Source organism: Salvelinus fontinalis, chromosome 15 (genome assembly GCF_029448725.1).
Source record: "Salvelinus fontinalis isolate EN_2023a chromosome 15, ASM2944872v1, whole genome shotgun sequence".
Taxonomy (NCBI): Eukaryota; Metazoa; Chordata; class Actinopteri; order Salmoniformes; family Salmonidae; genus Salvelinus; species Salvelinus fontinalis.
The window spans coordinates 38,620,942-38,644,062 of NC_074679.1; the positions used below are offsets into that span (position 1 = coordinate 38,620,942).

General features: G+C 40.4%; 2 protein-coding genes across 3 annotated transcripts in view; one reads left to right on the forward strand and one right to left on the reverse strand.

The window, feature by feature from the left end:
* Positions 1–17,125, reverse strand: part of LOC129811930 (otoferlin-like) — a 41,142-nt gene extending 24,017 nt beyond the window's left edge. The window contains exons 1-12 of one of the 2 annotated variants that reach the window (XM_055863710.1): positions 16,402–17,125; positions 14,622–14,795; positions 14,085–14,228; positions 11,616–11,668; positions 8,542–8,615; positions 8,017–8,149; positions 7,728–7,782; positions 7,496–7,627; positions 7,220–7,282; positions 4,689–4,773; positions 4,404–4,563; positions 3,623–3,809 (exon numbers count right to left, since the gene is read on the reverse strand). In XM_055863710.1, coding sequence (XP_055719685.1) covers positions 3,623–3,809; positions 4,404–4,563; positions 4,689–4,773; positions 7,220–7,282; positions 7,496–7,627; positions 7,728–7,782; positions 8,017–8,149; positions 8,542–8,590 — 864 coding nt within the window. In that variant the 5' untranslated portion in view covers positions 8,591–8,615; positions 11,616–11,668; positions 14,085–14,228; positions 14,622–14,795; positions 16,402–17,125. Of the gene's footprint in view, positions 1–3,622; positions 3,810–4,403; positions 4,564–4,688; positions 4,774–7,219; positions 7,283–7,495; positions 7,628–7,727; positions 7,783–8,016; positions 8,150–8,541; positions 8,616–11,615; positions 11,669–14,084; positions 14,291–14,621; positions 14,796–16,401 lie in introns of both variants that reach the window. The other variant, XM_055863709.1, reaches the window with a different exon arrangement.
* Positions 17,126–17,276: 151 nt separating this feature from the next.
* LOC129811933 (pre-mRNA-splicing regulator WTAP-like) lies at positions 17,277–22,874 on the forward strand. The gene is made up of 8 exons (XM_055863711.1): positions 17,277–17,434; positions 18,098–18,141; positions 18,280–18,335; positions 18,431–18,489; positions 18,601–18,725; positions 18,953–19,131; positions 20,187–20,341; positions 21,893–22,874. The coding sequence occupies exons 2-8, from the start codon at positions 18,115–18,117 to the stop codon at positions 22,453–22,455; spliced, it is 1,164 nt and encodes a 387-aa protein (XP_055719686.1). The 5' UTR covers positions 17,277–17,434; positions 18,098–18,114; the 3' UTR covers positions 22,456–22,874.
* Positions 22,875–23,121: the final 247 nt, after the last annotated feature.

Below are 23,121 nucleotides of genomic sequence, written 5' to 3' on the forward strand. Positions count from 1 at the left end.
GATTCCTCGCCCTTGCTCTGGGAGGGGTCTTCTGAGGACAGACAGCTCTGTAGCTCAGGGCTCACAGCGTAGGAATGAAACAGTGTAGATACCACGATTTGATGGAGAGTGGCGGTTAGGTGGTTGAATTCCGGCTTGAATTCACCCACTTAGAAACACTCATCAGTAGCATGGGTAGAAAAAGATTTCTTTGTCTTCAACCTTGGGTTGAGTTTTGGGTTCGTTGACTTTTCAGACCTTGGCTGCAGCTTGGGTCACTTAGTCTGGTCTGTTAATTCTTAACTCTCATGTCTTATACCCTCGGGTAAGAAGTGGGCGTATCTGCCTTTAGGGCAATTCTCTGAGCGTACCAAGTTAAGAGGCAAGGTCTAGATTTTCCTAAATTTTAGACAACTAACTTCACATTTCATCTTTACCAAAACATTCTCTTTGATTTGGACATTTTCCACACAACGTACAATGTATAAACATCAAGCATATCCTAGGAAAACTCTTACAGTTACAATGTTTTCGTAATAACGTCATCTATTAACCTTTAATAACAAAACAAAAATGACATACATTTTCATATTCCATCTATCTTCATGACCACCATTGTAGTTGACGGAAACCATTGTTCCAAAGTCCCTTTATTGCATGTTTAATGTTCTGAGGCTGGTTCTCCATAGTGACAGGACAAAGGAATGTTGTCTGTGGCCTAAGATTTACCATGGGTGTGAGGGGTCATAAATCCCCCACATCTTCAGACCCCTAGATCTCTCCTCCTCTGTTGGGGGTGAGAGATAATCTGTAGGGTTGTGGTCTCCTGTAACCTGACCTGATCAGGACAGTCATGACAGTGGATTCTCCGCCCTCACTAGAATGAAAACTAAATACAGGCGTGTGTGGAAAATTATTTAGGACTGAGACTCTCTCCCACACAACCCAACATTGCAGAGTTAGGCGCATCCTTTCAAGCACACCCTTCTCATTAAATTATTGATTATTATTATATTATTATTTGTGCCCTGGATAAGAGCTCTTTGTCACTTCCCACGAGCCAGGTTGTGACAAAAACTCACACTCATTCTTATGTTTAATTAATGTATCGTATAGTTTGTGTGTGTAGCAATCTTACAATGATGGCAATAAAACAACATTTGCGAGTGCGCTGACCCTGGGGCTAGAGGGGGTACGCAGCTGGAGGTTGAATGTTTGAAGGGGTACGGGACTATAAAAAGTTTGGGAACCACTGCTCTAGATTAATCAGCTCAATTAAGTGTAGCAAAGCAGTCAAACTTTGAGTATTTGGTCCCATTGTCCTTGCTACAATGACTACACCAAGCTTGTTTTGGTGGTGTTTTGGAAGACCTTTTGCCCAATAGTAACTGAATGGTGAATGATGACTGGAGTAATTCTCTTTATAAGTGAGCAGATGATGTCACGTTCGTCATAATGAGGAGACCAAGGCGCAGCGTGATTAGCGAACATACCTCTTTAATAAAAGAGAGAACACTGAACAGAACTAAACAAAACAACAAAACGAACCGTGAAGCAATATGGCTAGTGCAGAACAGGCAACTAAACATAGAATAACAACCCACAAAATACCCAAGGTATAAGGCTACCTAAATATGGTCCCCAATCAGAGACAACGATAAACAGCTGCTTCTGATTGAAAACCAATCTAGGCAACCATAGACATATAAACACTAGCAAAAACCTAGACATACAAAAAACCCTAGACAATACAAAAACTAAACAAACCACCCTTGTCACACCATGACGTAACCAAATAATAAAGAAAACAAAGATAACTAAGGTCAGTGTGTGACAGATGAGATGTTTCTGAAGACACCTATATTAATCCTGATAATGCCATTTAAGAAGAAACATGAATAATGATGAATGAGAAAGTTACAGAGGCTACAACAAAACATGTAACATCTCACCATTATCAATAACAGGGGAGATTAGCATATTTCTTTTTTTGGGGGGGGTGATCTTTTTGCCTCTGTAAACTTCTCACTCATCATTATTAATGATCTATTCATGATTAGCCATAATCATGGTAGCATCCACATGAATGTAGAAATGTTCAGATACATATTATATTCTTAATAACAATAAAAGTGACTCCAAAATCGTAGACATTATTCACCTTTCAGTTCCCGTTAGGCAAAACATAACCCAAAACATAACCCGAATAAACTGCAAATGCATCCAATGAGCTTCTAGAGTCAAAAGTGTCGTATTTGGTCCCATATTCCTTGCACACAATGACTACGACACTTTTGACTACTTTAAATCACTTAATTGAGCTGATTAATCTAGAGGTTCACATACTTTTTCCAAAAAATAAGTTGAATGTTGGACCAATTTGCTCAATATAAAATGTAAAAGTGTTATTTGTTTAATCATGTTCACTTGATCTATTATTAGAACATAGATGAAGATCTGATCATATTTTAGGCCAAATGTATGCAGAAATACAGAAAATCCTGAAGGATTCACAAACTTCCTCTCACTAGGGTACGCTAGTCCCACCTGGCCAACATCCAGTGAAATTGCAGAGCGCCAAATTCAAAAACAGAAATACTCATTATAAAAATTCATAAAACATACAAGTGTTATACATCGTTTAAAGATGAACTTCTTGTTAATCCAACCACGGTGTCAGATTTCAAAAAGGCTTTACGGCGAAAGCATACAATGCGATTATCTGAGAACAGTGCCCAGTAGACAAATCATTACAAACAGTTACCAGCCAAGTAGCGGAGTTACACAAGTCAGAAATAGAGATATAATTAATCACTTACCTTTGATGATCTTCATATGGTTGCACTCACAAGACTCCCATTTACTCAATAAATGTCAGTTTTGTTTGATAAAGTCCCTGTTTATATCCAAAAACCTCAGTTTTGTTTGCGCGTTTTGTTCAGTAATCCACAGGCTCAAACGCAGTCACAACAGGCAGACGAAAAATCCAAATAGTATCCATAAATTTTGTAGAACCATTTCAAACAATGTTTATAATAAATCCTCAGGTTGTTTTTAGTCATAATAATCAATAATATTTCAACCGGACAATAACGTCGTCAATATAAAAGGTAAACAAGAAAGGCGCGCTCTAGGTCGTGCGCATGAAAAAGCTCTGGGACACTGCAGTGTCCACTCATTCAGAGTGGTCTTACTCCCTCATTTTTCAGAATACAAGCCTGAAACAATTTCTAAAGACTGTTGACATCTAGTGGAAGCCATAGGAAGTGCAATTTGAGTCCTAAGTCAATGGATACTGTAATGGCATTCAATAGAAAACTACAAACATAAAAAAATCCCACTTCCTGGATGGATTTTTCTCAGGTTTTCGCCTGCCAAATCAGTCAAGTTATACTCAGAGACATTATTTTAACAGTTTTGGAAACTTTAGAGTGTTTTCTATCCAAATCTAATTTTATGCATATCCTAGCTTCTGGGCCTGAGTAGCAGGCAGTTTACTTTGGGCACGCTTTTCATTTGGAAGTGAAAATAGTGCCCCCTACATAGCATATTAACATAGCATAGAATAACATAATGTAACATAGCTTAACATAATGTAACATAACATAACACAGCACAGCAACAGAACAGTGCTATTACTTACCCTCTGGCCAGCGAAGAGTATTTGTACATAAGGGTCCACAAGGTCCTTGTTCTCCCCAATGAAAGCCTTCTTGACATTAGCCATGATGCTGGTGTTCATCTTGGGAAGGCCCTCAGCTCTGTAGATCTTCACATAGTAGCGAGCCCACTGACGCTCCGCGGGAACCCCCTCAGGTAACAGGAGGTTACTGAAACCACAGAATTAAAGACAAACACTTGTAACACATTGCATTGTATCTCTATGACTAAAACAGCAATAGAAAGTAATCAAGATTTGTGAGATGGGAGAGCTTTCACAGGAACTCTAGAGCTTGGCCTGTTGCTGCTTTTATTGCTACAGTATTACGACTACAGTTTTACTACTACAGTATTATTACTACATTATTACTGCTACAGTATTACCACTGCAGTATTATTACCACAGTATTACTGATAAATTATGACTACCACGGTATTATTACTACATTATTACTACTGCAGTATTACCACCGCAGTATTATTACTACATTATTACTACTACAGTTTTACTTATACAGTTTTACTTATACATTATTACTACTACAGCATCGCCGCATTATAATTACTACAGTATTATTACCACAGTATTACTACTACAGTATTATTACTGCAGTATTACTACTACAGTATTACTACTGCTGTATTATTACTACAATATTACTACACTATTATTACTGCACTATTATTACTAAATTACTACTACAGTATTACTACTACATTATTACTACTACACTCATATCCCCAATAATATGTTGGTCGTTTACCCTTCTATGTCATCTTCATCGGTTTCGGTGGCCTTGTGTGGAGTCTTGATGTTGTCTCCTTTCCCCACGACGGCGATGTCACATTTAATGTAACCTTTGCACCCGGCAGTGATGTCATCAGGGTCAGAGAGAAGGGCCCATTTGTGGAAAAACTGGTGTTCTATGAGACAAAAATAATTTAAAAAAGTGACATTCATATGTGAGGTATACTGATCAGTACCAGAGTCATAGAGTATAGACATAGGTCACTAGAAGCTACTATGTTTCCAACTATTTCTCCCTGACCTGGATGCGAGTAGACAGTGCCTACATCCAGTTTGAAAGAGCCAACCAGAGTCCCACTACGCAGGAGGTTCTTGGAGTGGATTACCTGAGGGATGGATGAGCAAAGTGAAGATTGCAATGTGCATCATTAATATGTGACCTGAGTTGAATTTTATGAATGACTGTATAAATGATGGACACAGTGATCGAATCGAATCAAATTGTATTTGTCACATGCGCCGAATACAACAGGTGTAGTAGACCTTACAGTGAAATGCTTACTTACAAGCTCTTAACCAACAATGCTTTAAGAAGTGAAGAAGAAAAACGTGTTAACTAAAAAAAAGATAGAAAATAAAAGTAACAAATAATTAAACACCAGCAGTTAAATAACAATAGCAATAGCAATAGCGAGGCTATATACAGGGGGTACCAGTACAGAGTGAATGTGCGGTGGCACTGGTTTGTCGAGGTAATTGAGGAAATATGTACATATAGGTAGAGTTAAAGTGACTATGCATAGATAATACACAGAGAGTAGCAGCAGCGTAAAAGAGGGGTCTGGGTAGCCCTTTGATTAGCTGTTCAGGAGTCTTATGTCTTGGGGATAGAGGCTGTTAAGAAGTCTCTTGAACCTAGACTTGGCGCTCCAGTACCGCTTGCCGTGCGGTAGCAGAGAGAACAGTCTATGACTTGGGTGGCTGGAGTCTTTGAACATTTTTAGGGCCTTCCTCTGACACCGCCTGGTATAGAGGTCCTGGATGGCAGGAGGCTTGGCCCCAGTGATGTACTGGGCCGTACGCACTACCCTCTATAGTGCTTTGTGGTCAGAGGCCGAGCAGTTGCCATACCAGGCAATGATGAAACCAGTCAGGATGCTCTCGATGGTGCAGCTGTAGAGCCTTCTGAGGATCTGAGGACCCATGCCAAATCTTTTCAGTCTCCTGAGGGGGAATAGGCTTTGTCGTGCCCCCTTCACGACTGTCTTAGTGTGTTTGGACCATGATAGTTTGTTGCTGATGTGGACACCAAGGAACTTGAAGCTCTCAACCTGTTCCACTACAGCTCCATCGATGAGAATGGGGGCGTGCTCAGTCCTCCTTTCCCTATAGTCCACAATCATCTCCTTTGTCTTGATCATGTTGAGGGAGAGGTTGTTGTCCTGGCACCACACGGCCAGGTCTCTGACCTCCTCCCTATAGGCTGTCTCGTTGTTGTCGGTGATCAGGCCTACCACTGTTGTGTCATCGTCAAACTTGATGATGGTGTTGGAGTCGTGCTTGGTCATGCAGTCATGAGTGAATAGGGAGTATAGGAGGGGACTGAGCAAGCACCCCTGAGGGGCCCCCGTGTTGAGGATCAGCGTGGCGGATGTGTTGTTCCCTACCCTTACCACCTGGGGACAGCCCGTCAGGAAGTCCAGGATCCAGTTGCAGAGGGAGGTGTTTAGTCCCAGGGTCCTTAGCTTAGTGATGAGCTTTGAGAGCACTATGGTGTTGAATGCTGAGCTGTAGTCAATGAATAGCATTCTCACATAGGTGTTCCTTTTGTCCAGGTGGGAAAGGGCAGTGTTGAGTGCAATAGAGATTGCATCATCTGTGGATCTGTTGGGGCGGTATGAAAATTGGAGGGGGTCTAGGGTTTCTGGAATAATGGTGTTGATGTGAACCATGACCAGCCTTTCAAAGCACTTCATGGCTACAGACGTGAGACCTACGGGTCGGTAGTCATTTAGGCATTTTACCTTAGTGTTCTTAGGCACAGGGACTATGGTGGTCTGTTTAAACATGTTGTTATTACAGACTCAGTAAGGGACAGGTTGAAAAAGTCAGTGAAGACACTTGCCAGTTGGTCAGTGCATGCTCAGAGTACACGTTCTGGTAATCCGTCTGGCCCTGCGGCCTTGTGAATGTTGACCTATTTAAAGGTCTTACTCACATTGGCTACGTAGAGAGTGATCACACAGTCATCCAGAACAGCTGATGCTCTCATGCATGCTTCAGTGTTACTTGCCTCGAAGCGAGCATAGAAGTAATTTAGCTCGTCTGGTAGGCTCGTGTCACTGGGCAGCTCGCGGCTGTGCTTCCCTTTGTAGTCTGTGATACTGGAGTTTGCAAGCTCTGCCACATCCGACGTGCCTGTTTGATGGTTCGTCGGAGGGCATAGCGGGATTTCTTATAAGCTTCCGGGTTAGAGTCCCGCTCCTTGAAAGCGGCAGCTCTACCCTTTAGCTCAGTGCAGATGTTGCCTGTAATCCATGGCTTCTGGTTGGGGTATGTACGTACGGTCACTGTGGGGACAACGTCACCGATGCACTTATTGATGAAGCCAGTGACTGATGTGGTATACTCCTCAATGCCATCGGAAGAATCCCGGAACATATTCCAGTCAGTGCTAGCAAAACAGTCCTGTAGTTTAGCATCTGCTTCATCTGACCACTTTCTTATTCAATTAAAATCAAATCAAATCATTGCTCATTGCTCTCCGTTCATTTAGATAGGGAGGGGAATTATTTCAAAACTGTTTGTTTGTATTGTGGTAAAGCTACTCACCGAAAGCTTCAGGATCTTGTCAAACATAACATCAGGTGAGACGTGGAAGTCAAAGACAAAATACTAAAAGAGAAATGTGACGTAAAATAAATGTATCAGTGTCATGAAGTCTTCTGTTATTAAAATGTGTAACTTTATTGAAATTATACATGTAGCTTTATTGACGACCATACATGTAATTACAACGCTTTAGACCTTGTTATCATCATCATTATTCTCCTCATCAACCTCCTCCTTCTTATCATCAAACTCATCATTCCAGGGCAGGTTGGTTACCTCATTGTAGTATGGGCAGTTTGTCGACTCCTTCATCTGAGTGTACTTCTTATCGTCTCCGATCTCCACACAGACCACTGGATCCATGTTCAGCCCCACTAGCTGCCTGGCCTCTATGACGGTAACACTAACCTGGTGAAATAGGGTTATCATGTATAAACACTCTTTATTATAGCAATGTTTTTTAGATGCTGATTATTCCTTGATTCATTGAACATATATTTAAATTTACTTGGAAATCCATTGGTCTCCCGGCACTAGGTTCCATCTTAATGTCTGGTTTTGATCTGATGTTATAGACATGTTAGAAACATGTTTCAGTGTGATTAAATCAATGCAGACTTTCATTTCAGAATTCTGTAAACTACAAGATACTACATTGTAAACAATGTAATTGAATCATTAGTCTCCAATCCAAAACTCAGAGTTTGCTTCTATGTTATCTAACTCTATAGAATTGTGTTTCATGTGTAAATTGAATGGCAAACCACAAGCAACATAGAACTGTGCTCTGTGCTTACCTCTTGTTGGAGACGTTTGTGGTGACGGCTGTGACTGAGGCCAGGGAGATGGTGTCGGGGTCAGGACCCCCTCCCCCTCCCATCCCTCCCATGAAGTCCAGGTCCTCTGTCTCCAAGATGGCTGCCTCATCGCCTGGACAATCACAGTCAAGGAGGCCACACCTGTCAGAACAGCCTGACAGGACGACGATAGCTAAGCTTGACAACCACCCTTTTAGGTTGTTTGTGTCACTTTTTGTATTGTTTTTATTTTTGTTTGAATTTAAGTTTAATGTTATTATTTTCAATGTGTCATAGGATATGTTAAACATTTTCCTCTATATTTTTCTCTTTTTTCAGAGAGTATCAGAGAGTGATTAGGACCAAAGCTTGTATGAAAGCATTTGGTGTAGCTCCATTATTATTACAAGAAACAATTGGGGTGGGTGGTGTGTGTGTGTGTATATAGAAGTGTGTGTGTATATAGGCGTGTGTGCGTATATACGTGTGTGTATATATGTGTGTGTGTGTTGTAGCATACTGTACCTCTTCCTCCTTTTCCGTGGTCTGACTTATGGCCACGTGATTTCTTCATGATCCAGAAGAGCCCTTTTCTAGCTCTGTGAAGTAAATAGAATTCAGGTAATTTTGTGGGAGGTTCTTGATTGCGACATAGACTACGTTTTTTAATTAATAAATAAACAAATAGTGCACTGTGGATTCGATTGATTTGAGCCTTTAGGATCCCTATATAGTGCACTACTTTTGACCAGAGCCCAAGTGCAATATGTAGGGAATAGGGTGCCATTTCAGACACACATCAGTCTCCTCTTATGGCAGAGTATAACAGTTAGTGGATGCGTCACAAATGGCAACCAATTTCCAATATAGTGCACTACTTTTGACCAGAGCCCTATGGGTGAATAGGGTGCCATTTGAGACTAAACCAGTGTATTTCTTAAGGCAGGTAGCCTGGTTTCCACCACACCCTCTTATGGCTCCGATTAGGAGTTTAAATCATTCACATCCCATGACCTTAATATAGTGTCTTCAGAAAGTATTCGTACCTCTTGACTTTTTCCACATTTTATTGTGTTACAGCCTGAATTCCAAGTGGATTAAATAGTTTTTCCCCCTCAACTCTCACCCAGCTACACATACATAAGGAAAAAGTGAAAACATGTTTTTAGAAATGTTTTCAAATGTATTGAAAATGAAATACAGAAATAGCTGATTTACCCCTGTGTCAATACATGTTAGAATCCCCTTTGGCAGAAATGAAAGCTGTGGGTCTTTCTGGGTAAGTCTCTAAGAGCTTTGCACACATGGACTTTTTTGAAACAATTTTATTTTTCCAAGCTCTGTCAAGTTCGTTGATGATCATTGCTAGACAGCCATTATCAAGTCTTGTCATAAATTTTCGAGCCAATTTAAGTAAAAACTGTAATGCCGTCTTGGTAAGCAACTCAAGTGTATATTTGGCCTTGTGTTTTAGGCTATTGCTGAAAGGTGAATTTGTCTCCCAGTGTCTGACGGAAGGTAGACTGAACCAGGTTTTCTTCTGGGATTTTGCCTGTGCTTAGCTCTATTCTGTTTCTTTTTATCCCCAAAAAATCCCTAGTCCATGCCAATGACAAGCATACCCATAACATAATGCAGCCACACATATGCTTGAAAATATGAAGAGTGGTACTCAGTGATGTGTTGTATTGGATTTGCCCCAAAGATAACGGTTTGTATTCAATTCATATCTTTGCCACATTTTTTGCAGATTTACTTTAGTGCCTTATTACAAACAGGATGCATGTTTTGAAACGTTTGTATTCTGTACCTGCTTCTTTCTTTTCACTCTGTCATTTAGGTTTGTATTGTGGAGTATCTACAATGTTGTTGATCCATCCTCAGTTTTCTCCTATTACAGCCTTTAAACCCTGTAACTTTTAACAGGGGTGTAAAGTACTTAAGTAAAAATACTTTAAATTACTACTTAGGTGTTTTTTTGGGGTATCTGTACTTTATTTTACTATTTATATTTTGGACTACTTTTACTTTTACTTCACTACATTCCTAAAGAAAATAATATACTTTTTACTCCATACATTTCCACTGACACTCAAAAGTACTCGTTACATTTTGAATGCTTAGCAGGACAGGAAAATGGTCCAATTCACACACTTATCAAGACAACATCCCTGGTCATCCCTACTGCCTCTGATCTGGCGGACTCACTAAATACAAAAGCTTTATTTGTAAATCATATCTGGAGTGTGCCTCTGACTATCTGTAGATTTTATTTATTGAACCTTTATTGAACTAGGCAAGTCAGTTAAGATCAAATTCTTATTAACAATGATGGCCTACCCCGGCCAAACCCAGACGACTTTGGGCCAATTGTGCGCCGCCCTATGGGACTCCCAATCACAGCCGGATGTGATTCAGCCTAGATTCAAACCAGGGACTGTAGTGACACCTCTTGAACTGAGATGCAGTGCCTTACACCGCTGTGCCACTCGGGAGCCCAAAATACATTAAAAAAAAATATTTTGTGATTATTGATAATTTTGCGGGGGGGGGGGGGGGGGGGATTATGTGTGTATTGCTAGGTATTACTGCACTGTTGGAGGTAGAAACACAAGCGTTTCCCTGCCCCTGCAATAACATCTGCAAATCTGTGTACGCAACCAATAAACTTTGATTTAATTCGTCAAAATGAGCAGAATGACATGAAATTTGTTATAAAGTTGCTAAATCTTCTCTCTACCCCATGGCAAAATGTGTAGAATTGCAGCAAACTTGTTTAAAAACTGCTAAACTATGTTCTCTACACCCCATGTCAAAATGTGTAAAATTAAAGCATACTTGTTTAAAAACTGCTAAACTATGTTCTCTACGCCCCATATCAAAATGTGTAGAATTAAAGCATACTTGTTTAAAACCTGCTTAACTATGTTCTCTACGCCCCATGTCAAAATGTGTAGAATTAAAGCATACTTGTTTAAAAACTGCTAAACTATGTTCTCTACGCCCCATGTCAAAATGTGTAGAATTAAAGCATACTTGTTTAAAAACTGCTAAACTATGTTCTCTACGCCCCATGTCAAAATGTGTAGAATTAAAGCATACTTGTTTAAAAACTGCTAAACTATGTTCTCTACGCCCCATGTCAAAATGTGTAGAATTAAAGCATACTTGTTTAAAAACTGCTAAACTATGTTCTCTACGCCCCATATCAAAATGTGTAGAATTAAAGCATACTTGTTAAAAACTGCTAAACTTTGTTCTCTACGCCCCATGTCAAAATGTGTAGAATTAAAGCATACTTGTTTAAAAACTGCTAAACTATGTTCTCTACACCCCATGTCAAAATGTGTAGAATTAAAGCATACTTGTTTAAAAACTGCTAAACTATGTTCTCTACGCCCCATGTCAAAACGTGTAGAATTGTAGGAAATTAACTCTAAAAATTGTTTCTCTCCACTGTCAAGAGGGGGCCTGCAAAAATAAGTGTGGGGGGGGGGGGTAAGCTGATGCTTTAAATTAAGCTGTGACTATGTTATACACAACAGCATTGCTATCCATGAATTCTATCGGAAAATGTATATAATGATGTTCATACATACCATACAAGAAAATGGCACACTTTCCTTTTCTTCAAACCAACTCCCAACGGTTTCTGGTGAAAGAAACAAACCAAACTCTGAGGGCAACAAAATAGTTATCCTATATAGCCATTTTAGACATTTACACTGCAGAAACAGAAAGGTCACAAAAGTGAAGTTGAGCTAAAAAGAACATGGTTTGTCCAGGGCAGGAGTTGGGCTGGAGTGATGTGATATGTCAATGAATAGTGTATGAGTGTTGAACCTGAGACAAACAGGTAACTACAACTAAGTAGGTTGGTGAGAGAGAGACGTCATCGCAAACGGAGTGTGCCAAGCCAGACAAGCCAACAAGACTTGTTCTACCACGTTACAGCAACTTTTTTATAAGACATTAAAGTTCAGATATGCAAACACATACAGCACATTCAATGAATCCAATGTGTCTAGTAATGTAAGAAATTATGGTAATGCAATGTGTCTGACTCAGAATTCTGAATTCAATTTACATTGGAAAGGGAACTAAAAGTAGCTTTGGGAATTGGGACTAAATGTGGGTTGGCCGAAAAGGTATGAACAGAATTAGGCTATTTCTTTGTAGGCAAACAAAGACATGCGCTAATATGTGTGAGGCCATGTGTGCGTATGTATGGGACAACAGGAAGCTAATCAATTGTCACGAGAATTTTCAATCCCAATGATAATAACGATCAATCAATAGCTTTGACCAATCCCCGAGGTTTGTAAGACCATGGGTTCAATAATAATTAGTCAAAGACTCAGCTTATGCAAAAGGTTAGTACAGTTTATTCACGAGAACGTTCTGAAGTCCACAATACAAAGACATCCATTTTATACTGGCTCCTTACGCACATACCTTCACACACAAACAAGCTGTCATCCTACGCACATACTGTATCACTACCCGCCCGACAAAGATTAGGGAGACCGCGAGAAGTACTCCATGTCCTCCCCCAAGATTAGGGACCGTGAGAAGTAATCCCTGCCCTCTCCCAAATCTCAGTGGCCCCTCGCCAAGGTCGGCACCGAATTTTGCTCAGACAGTCTGTGTTTAGGATACTATAAAGACATATTGTACAAATATATTGTTTTACCCTAATTCTGACTGAAACTACACACATCATTTATTATAATTTTACTGACTAAAACTACACACATCATTAATAATAATTTTATGATTCTAATCAATGTCATACAATTATATGGTTTCAGGGTGGAATATTCTAATCATTAATTTAAACATATAAATTCCATTAACATCAATCCATTTCAATAGATTTTCGTTCTAACAAACAAAAAGTCAGAGCTTCTCAATATTGCAGGAAGAAGAAGGATCTTCCTTAAATCATTCATGGGGAACTGCTCCTGTGGGGAGCCCAGCTCAGTGTACATTTCTTAGTAGACATCTTGTGTTATTGCATTTATCTGGGCTTAACATTGCGTTTAACTTTCAATGTTTCTGACTACATGTTTCAAGTGATCTATCACACATTTCTAAGTAGGAATGTGGTGGGAAAACAACCTGCATCTAACCACATGATCTAACAAGGACTTGTTATGTAAATTACCTAGCTCATCTTCCACAATAAATCAAATAGGCATTGAGCAAAAAGCATGGATTATAGTTGTATTACTCAGTTAAAACACACTTTAGCAGCTTGTGTTCAATACAAGTTCCACTGAAAACTAAAGTACATCTCACCAGCTCATCAATAACACATGCACTCTGTAAGCCATACGTCTAACGTTGCCTGTATCCAATGAAACATGTCTGTCAATTATTTAGGCTTTGGTTCCAGCCAGTGTTGCATGTGTCATTCCTCATTATGTGAAGGTATCGCCTACATCAAGATAAAATAAATGGATTCAGGTTTGCATACTAAGAATGCATCTACAATACATGTGTAATGCGAGGCATAATGATTTGGTACTGGTCTCCCTTTCAACTGAAAGCTACAGTACCAAAGCTTTGTTGTATAATATTGAGTGTTATTGTATACACAGTAGTACCACACTGTCTTATGTTGCTCATAATACGTTATTATTAGTTGGGTATCATTAAAATACTTTTACCATAGCCTTTTCTATCCAGTTGCTTTACCTAACCTTATTGTGTGCAGACCAGGCTGTGCGCACATTCCGTCTAGCTCTTTGAAAGGGAAACTAATTCTGCCAAGCTCTTCAGAGGATTCTAATGGAGAACAATAACAAACAGGTGGCATGTGACCGTGTGATACCCATGTTAACATCAACACGCCAGTCCTCGTTGAGAGACTGGGCCTTTAATTACATGATTTAGTACCAGGCCTCGGACTGAGAGCCGAGGAGATTTGAACTGTAGTCTCTTATTGTGTCCCAATTGTCAACTTATTCTCGATATGGTGCACTATGGGATGCCATTTGGTACGGGCTCCCTCTTTTCTGCATGGCCAGTAACAGGGTCACCACCCAATCAGATTACTGACCTACCTGTAACTTATTCTCTAATGTATGGTTAAGGATGACACCAGGAGACATTCTGGTCTGCAGGAGTTGACACTGAAGGCTCATGATGCCAGCCAGCTCCTCTGTCGTGGGTTTCATCCTCTTCATGCTCGTCTTTCTTGCACTTCTCTGAAGAATGTGAATGAAATGATTTCCATCACTGTGTGAATAAACTTTATCCACCACAGAGTCTATATGAACACAGACACAGACAGGGATGATTTAATGGTTTAAATACATAGGTCTGTACTTTGGTCAGTGGTTAATTTAATGAAATGTAAATATAGATACAGTTATACAGCATGTCAAACGTTCATTTCAAATACCGTAATTGGTTCAAAATTACATTGTAATTTTCATATTGTAACGTCTTCACTATGTGTATTACTGTGTCAGAGCATGGATGAGGAGTCCTTAGGTTACGTTACATCAATGAATATGCATGAGGTTGCAACTGAGCCCTCACAAACGACACCTTTCGCAATGCCGTCTAGCGTGACTACAGAATGACTTGATACCAACCATGCAATCTTATCCGTGTTAGCCCACGCTGTCCAAAGCCCTTTCTTGACTGTGAGACAGACGGGTGATGGCTGGCGATATGTTTGTGCTCCAGTGGCTTTGTAGGTATGCCGTCTGATGACTGGGGTGTAATGTGTCATCCTGTCATCCTGACAGTCTCCTGGGGATTTTAACCTTGCGTATTAAAGGCAGAGAGAGAGGCAGAAGCATTGTCAATAGGAGTGCATGTTTTCTACCTGGCTTAGAGAGGGATAGAGAGAGACAAGGTCTATTGTCATAGGACTTCATGTTTTCATGTTAATGCCTGGTGTTAGTAAGGGTCCCTCGTGTTAGGAACATGATATTCCTTACAAATACAAATCGATTCTAGATTTTGCCTCTCCAGCTGCAAAACAATTACCGGTGTATTGGTATTAGCAAAGGTACTGGTAACTTTTATCTGTGGTATTACTAGGCCTGATATGGACCACATGTTAGCTTCCGAAGAGTCTCACCAGTCACCATACGGTGAATAGGATAATGAGTAAAGTCATGTAATCTGGAGTCGACTGTTGAACTATAGCCTACATTAAATGCACATTATACTGTTAAATCATCGCTAGCACAGTCACAACAGAATTTACTGTACCACAACAACAGAAGTCCCTGGCCGAGTCTGAACTGTCTGACCAATAACAACGAAGGAAGGGCAGAACATAGCTCTAGAAGTGAGTTGGCTAGTTTTGCCATAGATGGTAGGGGGTTCACCATGTAGCAAGGGGAATGGCGTCGCTTGAGAGGGCAAGAATTAGATGTATGTTAGGGAAAGTACAATACTATCATAAGGAGACGTATACTTTGAATACAGAGGAGGAATTAAGGGAAAAAGACAGGCAGAGGAGGTTGAATAGAGAGAGGGAGGAAGAGGGTGAGCTTGATTCAGTTAAGAATGGCGGAAAAAAGGGAGATGGTCTGTTAAAGAAGAATGGTAGAAATTGTAAGCAGAGTGAGCTGTACAGCTAATCGAAGACAGGAGGAGAAATGGAAGTGAGTGAGGGCGAATTATCGGAGGTGGTTGGTGTGATGAAGTTCTCGGAGCCTGAGGCTTGCACAGAGGGTCAGGATAAAGATGAGTCTGTGATGGTAGGAGTGACAATTTTGGAAAAAGTGTGGATTCAGGGTGGGTGAAAACAGAATTGGGTGCTGTGGAATCGGTGAAGGTAACCAGAAGTGGTGTTGTGATAATTGTTTGTGTTTCTGCTGGTCAGAGGGAGCAGGCGCTCTGCTTCAAACGAATAGGGACAAAAGGTGTGAATTGTTTTACTTTCAAGAAAAGGTTGCCATTGAAAGGAGTGACTACTGGGGTAGCGGTAAATGTGAAAGTTGACCAACTGAAGGGGAAGATTCCCGGTGCTGGTGATAGATTTAAATAGTGGAGTAGGGTGGTGGGTTTTTAATGACTGTAGATGGTAGGGTATTTATTAATTTATTTCCTTGTTCTTATTTATTAAAACCTGTTTGGCTAGGCGTCCTGCTAGCGGAACAACTTCCGGTGAAACTGGAAGGCACGCAATTCAAATAAATAATCATAAAAATTCTGGATATTAAACATTTAGGTACATATAAGAGTCTTATATCGGCTGAAAGCTTAAATTCTTGTTAATCTAACTAACCGATTTACAGTAGCTATTACAGCGAAAACATGCCATGCGATTGTTCGAGGACGGCGCCCCACATCAAAATATTTTTCCACCGGGACAGGTTTTATACATTCACAAATAACAATTAAATATATACTTACTTTTTTAAAATCTTCCTCTGATTTGTCATCCAAAGGGTCCCAGCTATAAAATGTAGTGTCGTTTTGTTAGATAAAATCCTTCTTTATATGCAAAAAAGTATGTTTAATTGGCGCCATCGATTTGAGTAATCCACTCGTTCAACAAGCAGAGAAAGGAATCCGAAAATCTACCCCTAAACTTTGTTTCAACAAGTCAAAATACGTTTCTATCTACTCATCAGATACCCTAAAATGTAATCAAACTATAATATTTCTTACGGAAAGATGTTGAGTTCAATAGGAAACCGATTTTAGCAGGTGCGTCCTGTCTTCATGGCGTGTAAACACGAATTTCCAAGACTGTGTCCCTGTCCTAAAACTGATATTTCTTATTCGTTTTTGAAGTTACAAGCCTGAAACCTTGAACATAGACTGCTGACACCCGCTGGAAGCCATAGGAATCCAGGGAGCTAATTTTCAATATTGCCTTTCTAAGAGGATGGTCTCTCTCAAAAGAAAACATCTGGTTGGTTTTTCTTTGGATTTTCTCCTACCATATCTATTGTGTTATATTCTCCTAAATGATTTTAACATTTCTACAAAATGCAAAGTATTTTCTTTCCAATGGTACCAATTATATGCATATCCTGGCTTCAGGGCATGAGCAACAGGCAGTTTACTTTGGGCACGTCATTCAGGCGGAAATGGAGAAAAAGGGGGCCTAGCCCTAAGAGCAAAGTATATGGGAGTTCTACTCCAGTCTAGTAGGTGACGGTAATGCAACATTTATTAGATGTCAACCACCGTTAAACCTCATCGAAGAAGACGAAAAGGAAAAAGAAGACCTCCCTAGCCTCGGACACGCGCAAAATCCCACAAGTTGTTGTGACGCTTTCACTCCTCGTGCACTTGCGTTTCCTTTCCTGTCTTTCATCACTTGGCGGCGACAACATGGAGCCAGAAACCTAAGTCTGTTAAAATATACCAAGATAGACGACTAAACTGTTAATGTATAATTTGCCTAACTGACCAAGTTCACCTTTCACGCTTACAGGTGAGTGTATTACCAGATATTAGGTGCAGTAGCTGAGCTTGCTCAACCAGCTAGTTAGCAAGAAGCTACCTAGCTCTGTTCCAGTGCGTTACGTGCGGCTTGAGCTTTCTTCAACACGCTGCATATAATCCGTTTTTGATAAATGGCTGGCATCAATATACTCTCGTTACTCGCCAAAGTAAAGCTGTAATTTATCCAAAACATGAACTACTTTGTTTACAGCAAAATTAGCTCTGGTCCATGTGCATGCGTCGTAGTGCCGATCAGACGCATGCGCGCATAGACAGAGCTAGAAGCTACCGACCTAGCAATATTGAAGTGAAATGAGCTCGTTTACCAACACTAATAGGTAGTTAACTAGCTATATTATAAATAATTTCCCTATATTTGTTTTTGTTCTCAACTTGCCTACCTGGTTAAATAAAGGTTAAATAAAAATAAATATTTGATAAATATCTGCTAACTAGCTATGATGTGGGCTAACGGACGCTACGTTTACCTAACCAGCCTGCTAGCTAGCTAACGTTAGGCCAGCTACCAACATTTTAGAGAGTTAACTAGGTCGCTAGCTAGCAGCTGCAAGTGCTACAACACTTAATTATAAATAACGCTAGCTAACTAAACTATATAATGATCAAGCTCTGATTTATATATAATTTCAAGGTATCCCCAAGGCCAGAATGACTGAGGAACCTTTACCTAAAAAGGTGAGTTCAAGAAGTAACGTTACCCAGGCTACATTAATCTTTCTCAAGCTGGCTTTTGCCTCAAGTGACTACCTGGTCACGGCCAGAGTCAAAAGTCTCAATATTAATACTTATCTATTATCCCATTTGCCTATCAAGGTTCGCCTCAGTGAAGGTGATCTGAAGACTTTGACCAGAGAGGAGCTCTGTGAAAGGTATTGCTATAAATTAGCTAACACTGCTAGTGTGCAAGTCTGCAAGGTTACTTTTCTTCATATGCACCTTTATGAATAGTTTAATATTCTTTCAGGTGGAAGCAGGAGGATGCTTATGTGCAGATACTTGAGACAAAATACTCTGAATTGAATTGTAAGTAATGCTGGACTCTTAAATGTTAACATGCATGAATGCCCATTGAACAAATAGTCTCTTCAAAGGTCCGCACAAGCAACTGAAATGTATCCTGTTTTGACTCCGCAGCAAATGATGTGACGGGCCTGAGGGAGTCTGAGGAGAAGCTGAAGCAGCAGCAAGAGGCTGCCAGGAGAGAGAACATCCTTGTTATGAGGTTGGCCACAAAGGAGCAGGAGATGCAAGAATGCACAGTGAGTATGGTCATGTATGGTCAAGTCCATTGGTTTGAGTTTTCCAAGCGCTGTGTGAAAATGCAAAAATTGTCACAAATCAAGACACGACAGTTGGTAAGTAACATGTGATGGGGACATATTGTAATGGGGAAACTTGATTTACTGTACCTACTGTTGCTCTTTTTTGGGACCTGAGTGCTCTGGTTACACATGGTTGACAAATGTATTATTTCACCTCTTTTCAGACCCAGATCCAGTACCTGAAGCAAGCCCAGCAACCCAATGTGGCCCAGCTGAGATCTACCATGGTCGACCCTGCGGTCTACTTGTTTTTCCTTAAGATGAAGAGCGAACTGGAAGAGAACAAAGACAAATTGGAGCAAGCCCAAAATGAACTAAGTGCCTGGAAATTTACACCTGATAGGTAAACCAAACCAAAATAACCCTCGATCCTCCAGCCAAAGACTGTGCCAGCCAGACAACTGACTCTCTTCTGCAAGAATGCAAAATGGAGGGAAAGGAAGGCAGGAAAATGCAATACGCTCAAACATGACTGTGACTTTTTAAAAAGGAAAGAGAGACAGATCAGATCAGCCCCACTACTCCTCCTGCATATGTCATAAACTCTTTGTCAGGTGAACTGGTTTCAGCTCTGAGTGACCCTGTTAAGGGGCTTGAAGGAATCGGGACTGCTCAGAAGAGATGGTCACTGACACTCAACCTCCAAACCCTCTCCCGCTAGGAACATTGCTATACTTTGTTTGGTTTGATCGGAACATTTCAGTGTGAATGGCTTAGGCCTAGATCACACAACTTGTCTCCTTACTTAGTACATGCTTTCTCCAATAAATGCTAACTTAAACTAACTTGACCACATTCCACATAGAGTATAGATATTGATTTAAATTAAAGAGTTGAAAATGGAGGAACTTGCACAAGGCCCAGTCCAGAGACTGTTAAACACTAAAGACATTTGTTATAGTGATCCTGGGCTTGCTTCAAGGAGTCATCTTGAACACCTTTTTCAGTAATATGAACGATACCCAGGTATGACTGTTTCATTTTATTAATCGCTCAATAATCCAAACCTTTTCTGTTCAGTTGAATTGTGCAATGTTTTGACAGCACTGTTAAAAGCAGGCCTGTGTTACCAAGGTCTAGTTCAGATGTATGTGTGTAAATGATTTCACTGAAATGTTGAACTTTTTTAGCAACTAACTGGTTCATGTAGCAGTGTAAGCATTTGGTAAGTCAAATGGGCAAAATGTATATTGTATTATATGATATAAGGCTCATATTGCCTTGATTCTTGGTTGTTGCCATCACGCTAATGCAGATATTACTTGTTTGCTGTATTAGTTGGTATCTTAAATAACCCACAATGATATATTTGAGGGACTTAGCATTAGGGCTGCTGGGACTGTCTTTTGTTGTATGTATAGTCCATCATGTTGACGTTAACCCCTGTTTCCTCTGCAGCCAGACTGGAAAGAAGTTGATGGCTAAGTGCAGGATGTTGATCCAGGAGAACCAGGAGCTGGGCAGACAGATCTCTCAGGGTCGTATTGCCCAGCTGGAGGCAGAGCTAGCCCTGCAGAAGAAGTACAGCGTGGAGCTCAAGAGCAGCCAGGATGGTGAGTACTGTAGTCTCTCTATATTCTTAGCTATTTCACTATTTCTGTGTGGTACACAGGGCTCTAAATTTAAAATAAATCATTGGTAGCACTGGTGCTCCTATCTTTGAAAAGTTAGGAGCACCAGCACAACAAATTTTAGGAGCATGAGAAAAATCAGGCTAATAATGACTAGCCATCTTTTAAATTAGTATACCCTTGCAGGGCTTGGCATTCAGGTTAATTTGCAAGTGGCACACCTGCAATGAAAAGAGTACTGGTCTGGGAAAGCAGTGTATCATTTACATTTTATCTTTAATTTGTTGGCTGAGCAAGTAGCCTACAGCCTATAATGACCTACCCTCAATACACAGATAATTACATTTGAACTTGACTATCATATTTACATTAATTGTTTGGAAGGAAAAAAAGAACCTTTGCACAATCTCAAAGGGTGTTATTGTTAACGATTTTACACCATCACTGTACAGAAATCAGTTTGATCTTTTGGTAAATTCTGTTTTCCTGGATGTATTTTTTCCAGGTTTCTGGGTTTTCTTAGTTTTCACTCACAAAAGCACTTTTTAATATAACCTATTTTTATTTAAAAAATTAAAAAATCTAACTCCACAACAATGCTTAAACCATGTCAGGAGACCACTTTTGAGATCTGGGGACACTGAGGTGAAAATAAAAACATTTGGAGGGTGTAGTTGCCCGTTAATTCAATTGTGTGCCTAGCAAGATACCATTGTTTGGCTAGCAGTGTTTTTGTACTGTAGAAGGCCGTATGTGATGGCAGAGTTTGCAAAACAAATGCCCCGCGATTGATACATATCATCATGATTTAGTTCTGCCAGGTAGGCCTACTTTGCAGTCAACATTTAGATTACCATAATTTTCGGCACATGCCAGCATCTTTATACTAATTCGCAAATAAAAAATAATTAACTAACTCTCTAAATAATAATAAAATGGAGAACCTGATGATTCATATTTAGAAGCAATGTGAAAAGCAGCATTATTCTTGTTTTGGAAGAATATGTTGAGTGCATGAATTGACAACATGCTGAGAAAACAAACAGCACTGAGGAACTGTGTGCTGCCTGCTTTAGTGGCAGAGGGCGGGGCTTGGTGTGTGTGTGTGTGGCCCGGGAACTGGAAGCAAGCAGCCGTGGGAGGCAGCCTGTCTTGTTTGAACAGTGCAGAGAAGAGTGTTGCAGCAAGTTATTGTTACGCATTGAATTTTTTATAGGATTTTCGTTTAGTCGCTGGTTTTCCCAAAATATAACTCCAGGTTGCACTTTAAAGCCCTGGTGGTACATATTTGATTAATATGTTATTCAGTACATTATACAGCTGCCTTGATATGTTGTGGCGCTATCATTCTTCCATGCTAATATAATTTACTGTCATTCTTCCATGCTAAAATAATTTTGCCACTTTGCAGTTTAGCAGACTCTTTTATCCAAAGTGATGTGTAGTCAGTGAATGCATACATTTTTGATATGGGTAATTGGGTATGTGTGCACTGCTGTAATATTGATGTCTGTCTCTCTGGTCTCCACACAGAGTTGAACGACTTCATCATCCAGCTGGACGAAGAGGTGGAGGGCATGCAGAGCACCATCCTGGTCCTCCAGCAGCAGCTCCGGGAGACCCGCCAGCAGCTAACCCTGAGAGAGAGCGCTGTTCCTGGGTCGGCCCCCCTGGACCACCACCCAGAGGCTGGCTTTAGCAAAGACTGCGAGGCAGGATTGGTCAAGGCCTACGGACCAGGCAACACCAGCCCCTTTGATAGGACAGAAACAGCTCCTGGCCCCTCCCCTTTCACAGAGGCAGAGACAGGCATCAATACGGATCAGGAGTCCCTACCGTCTCCATCTCCCTCCACCACAGGCACAGACTCCAAGCTCTCTAGCCACTTTAGGACCATAACGAACCAGCTTAGCGAGGGCTATGAGACTGTAGACTCCCCCACAGGTAGTGATACCTGCGTCACACAACACTTTATAGAGACAAACTCAAACCAGGACCCTCAGGAGAACAGGATAGTGGCACGGACTAGTTCTAGCAAAGGCGGCAGGACTGTGGGCTCATGCCCTACCCAGAATGGGTTGAATGTTACAGGGTAGGGTCTCAGATATTAATGGCTGGTTTCCCGGACCCAGAGTAAGGCAATTCGTGGATTATACTCTCAATGGATAGAAATCATGCCCCAGAATACTGCCGTAGGTTACTGATCAAATGTTATGTTTGCCCCATCTAGAGAAAAGGTTCACCAGTAGTTGTTGAATGTGATAGACATTCATCCAGATTTTTCTATTAGTACATCGTCTGTTTGTGCACGTATGATGTGTTATGATAACAAGGCGAAGTCAGACTTTTACTTGTTTTAAGTGTAACAAGTTGTCATGTGCTGAATACTTTCGTTTTTAACTTGATTATGATTTCCCGTTTATTGTGAAAAACAAATGTTTACAAAAATATGACATCCTGAATTTGTAGATGTTCGTTGCAGACTGAAGTACAATAAAGGTTGTTTTTAATGTAATGAGCATCTCACTTTGTATGAATAATCAGTTGTAGATTGTCATTAGGTGACGTGTTCAGATGGACTAAGATAAATTGATAACTCAATAGTTTGATTCCATTCACTATGTCCTTTCCTCCATGACTGATCATGCAGGACATGAGAAGAGATCTTATCCAGTCCCTTCATCGGAGACTAAGAAAGGAAAACAATGCAGAGTAGTGAGACACCCCCCTAGATGGAAGGAGGCTTAAAGCTAAGCTACTCT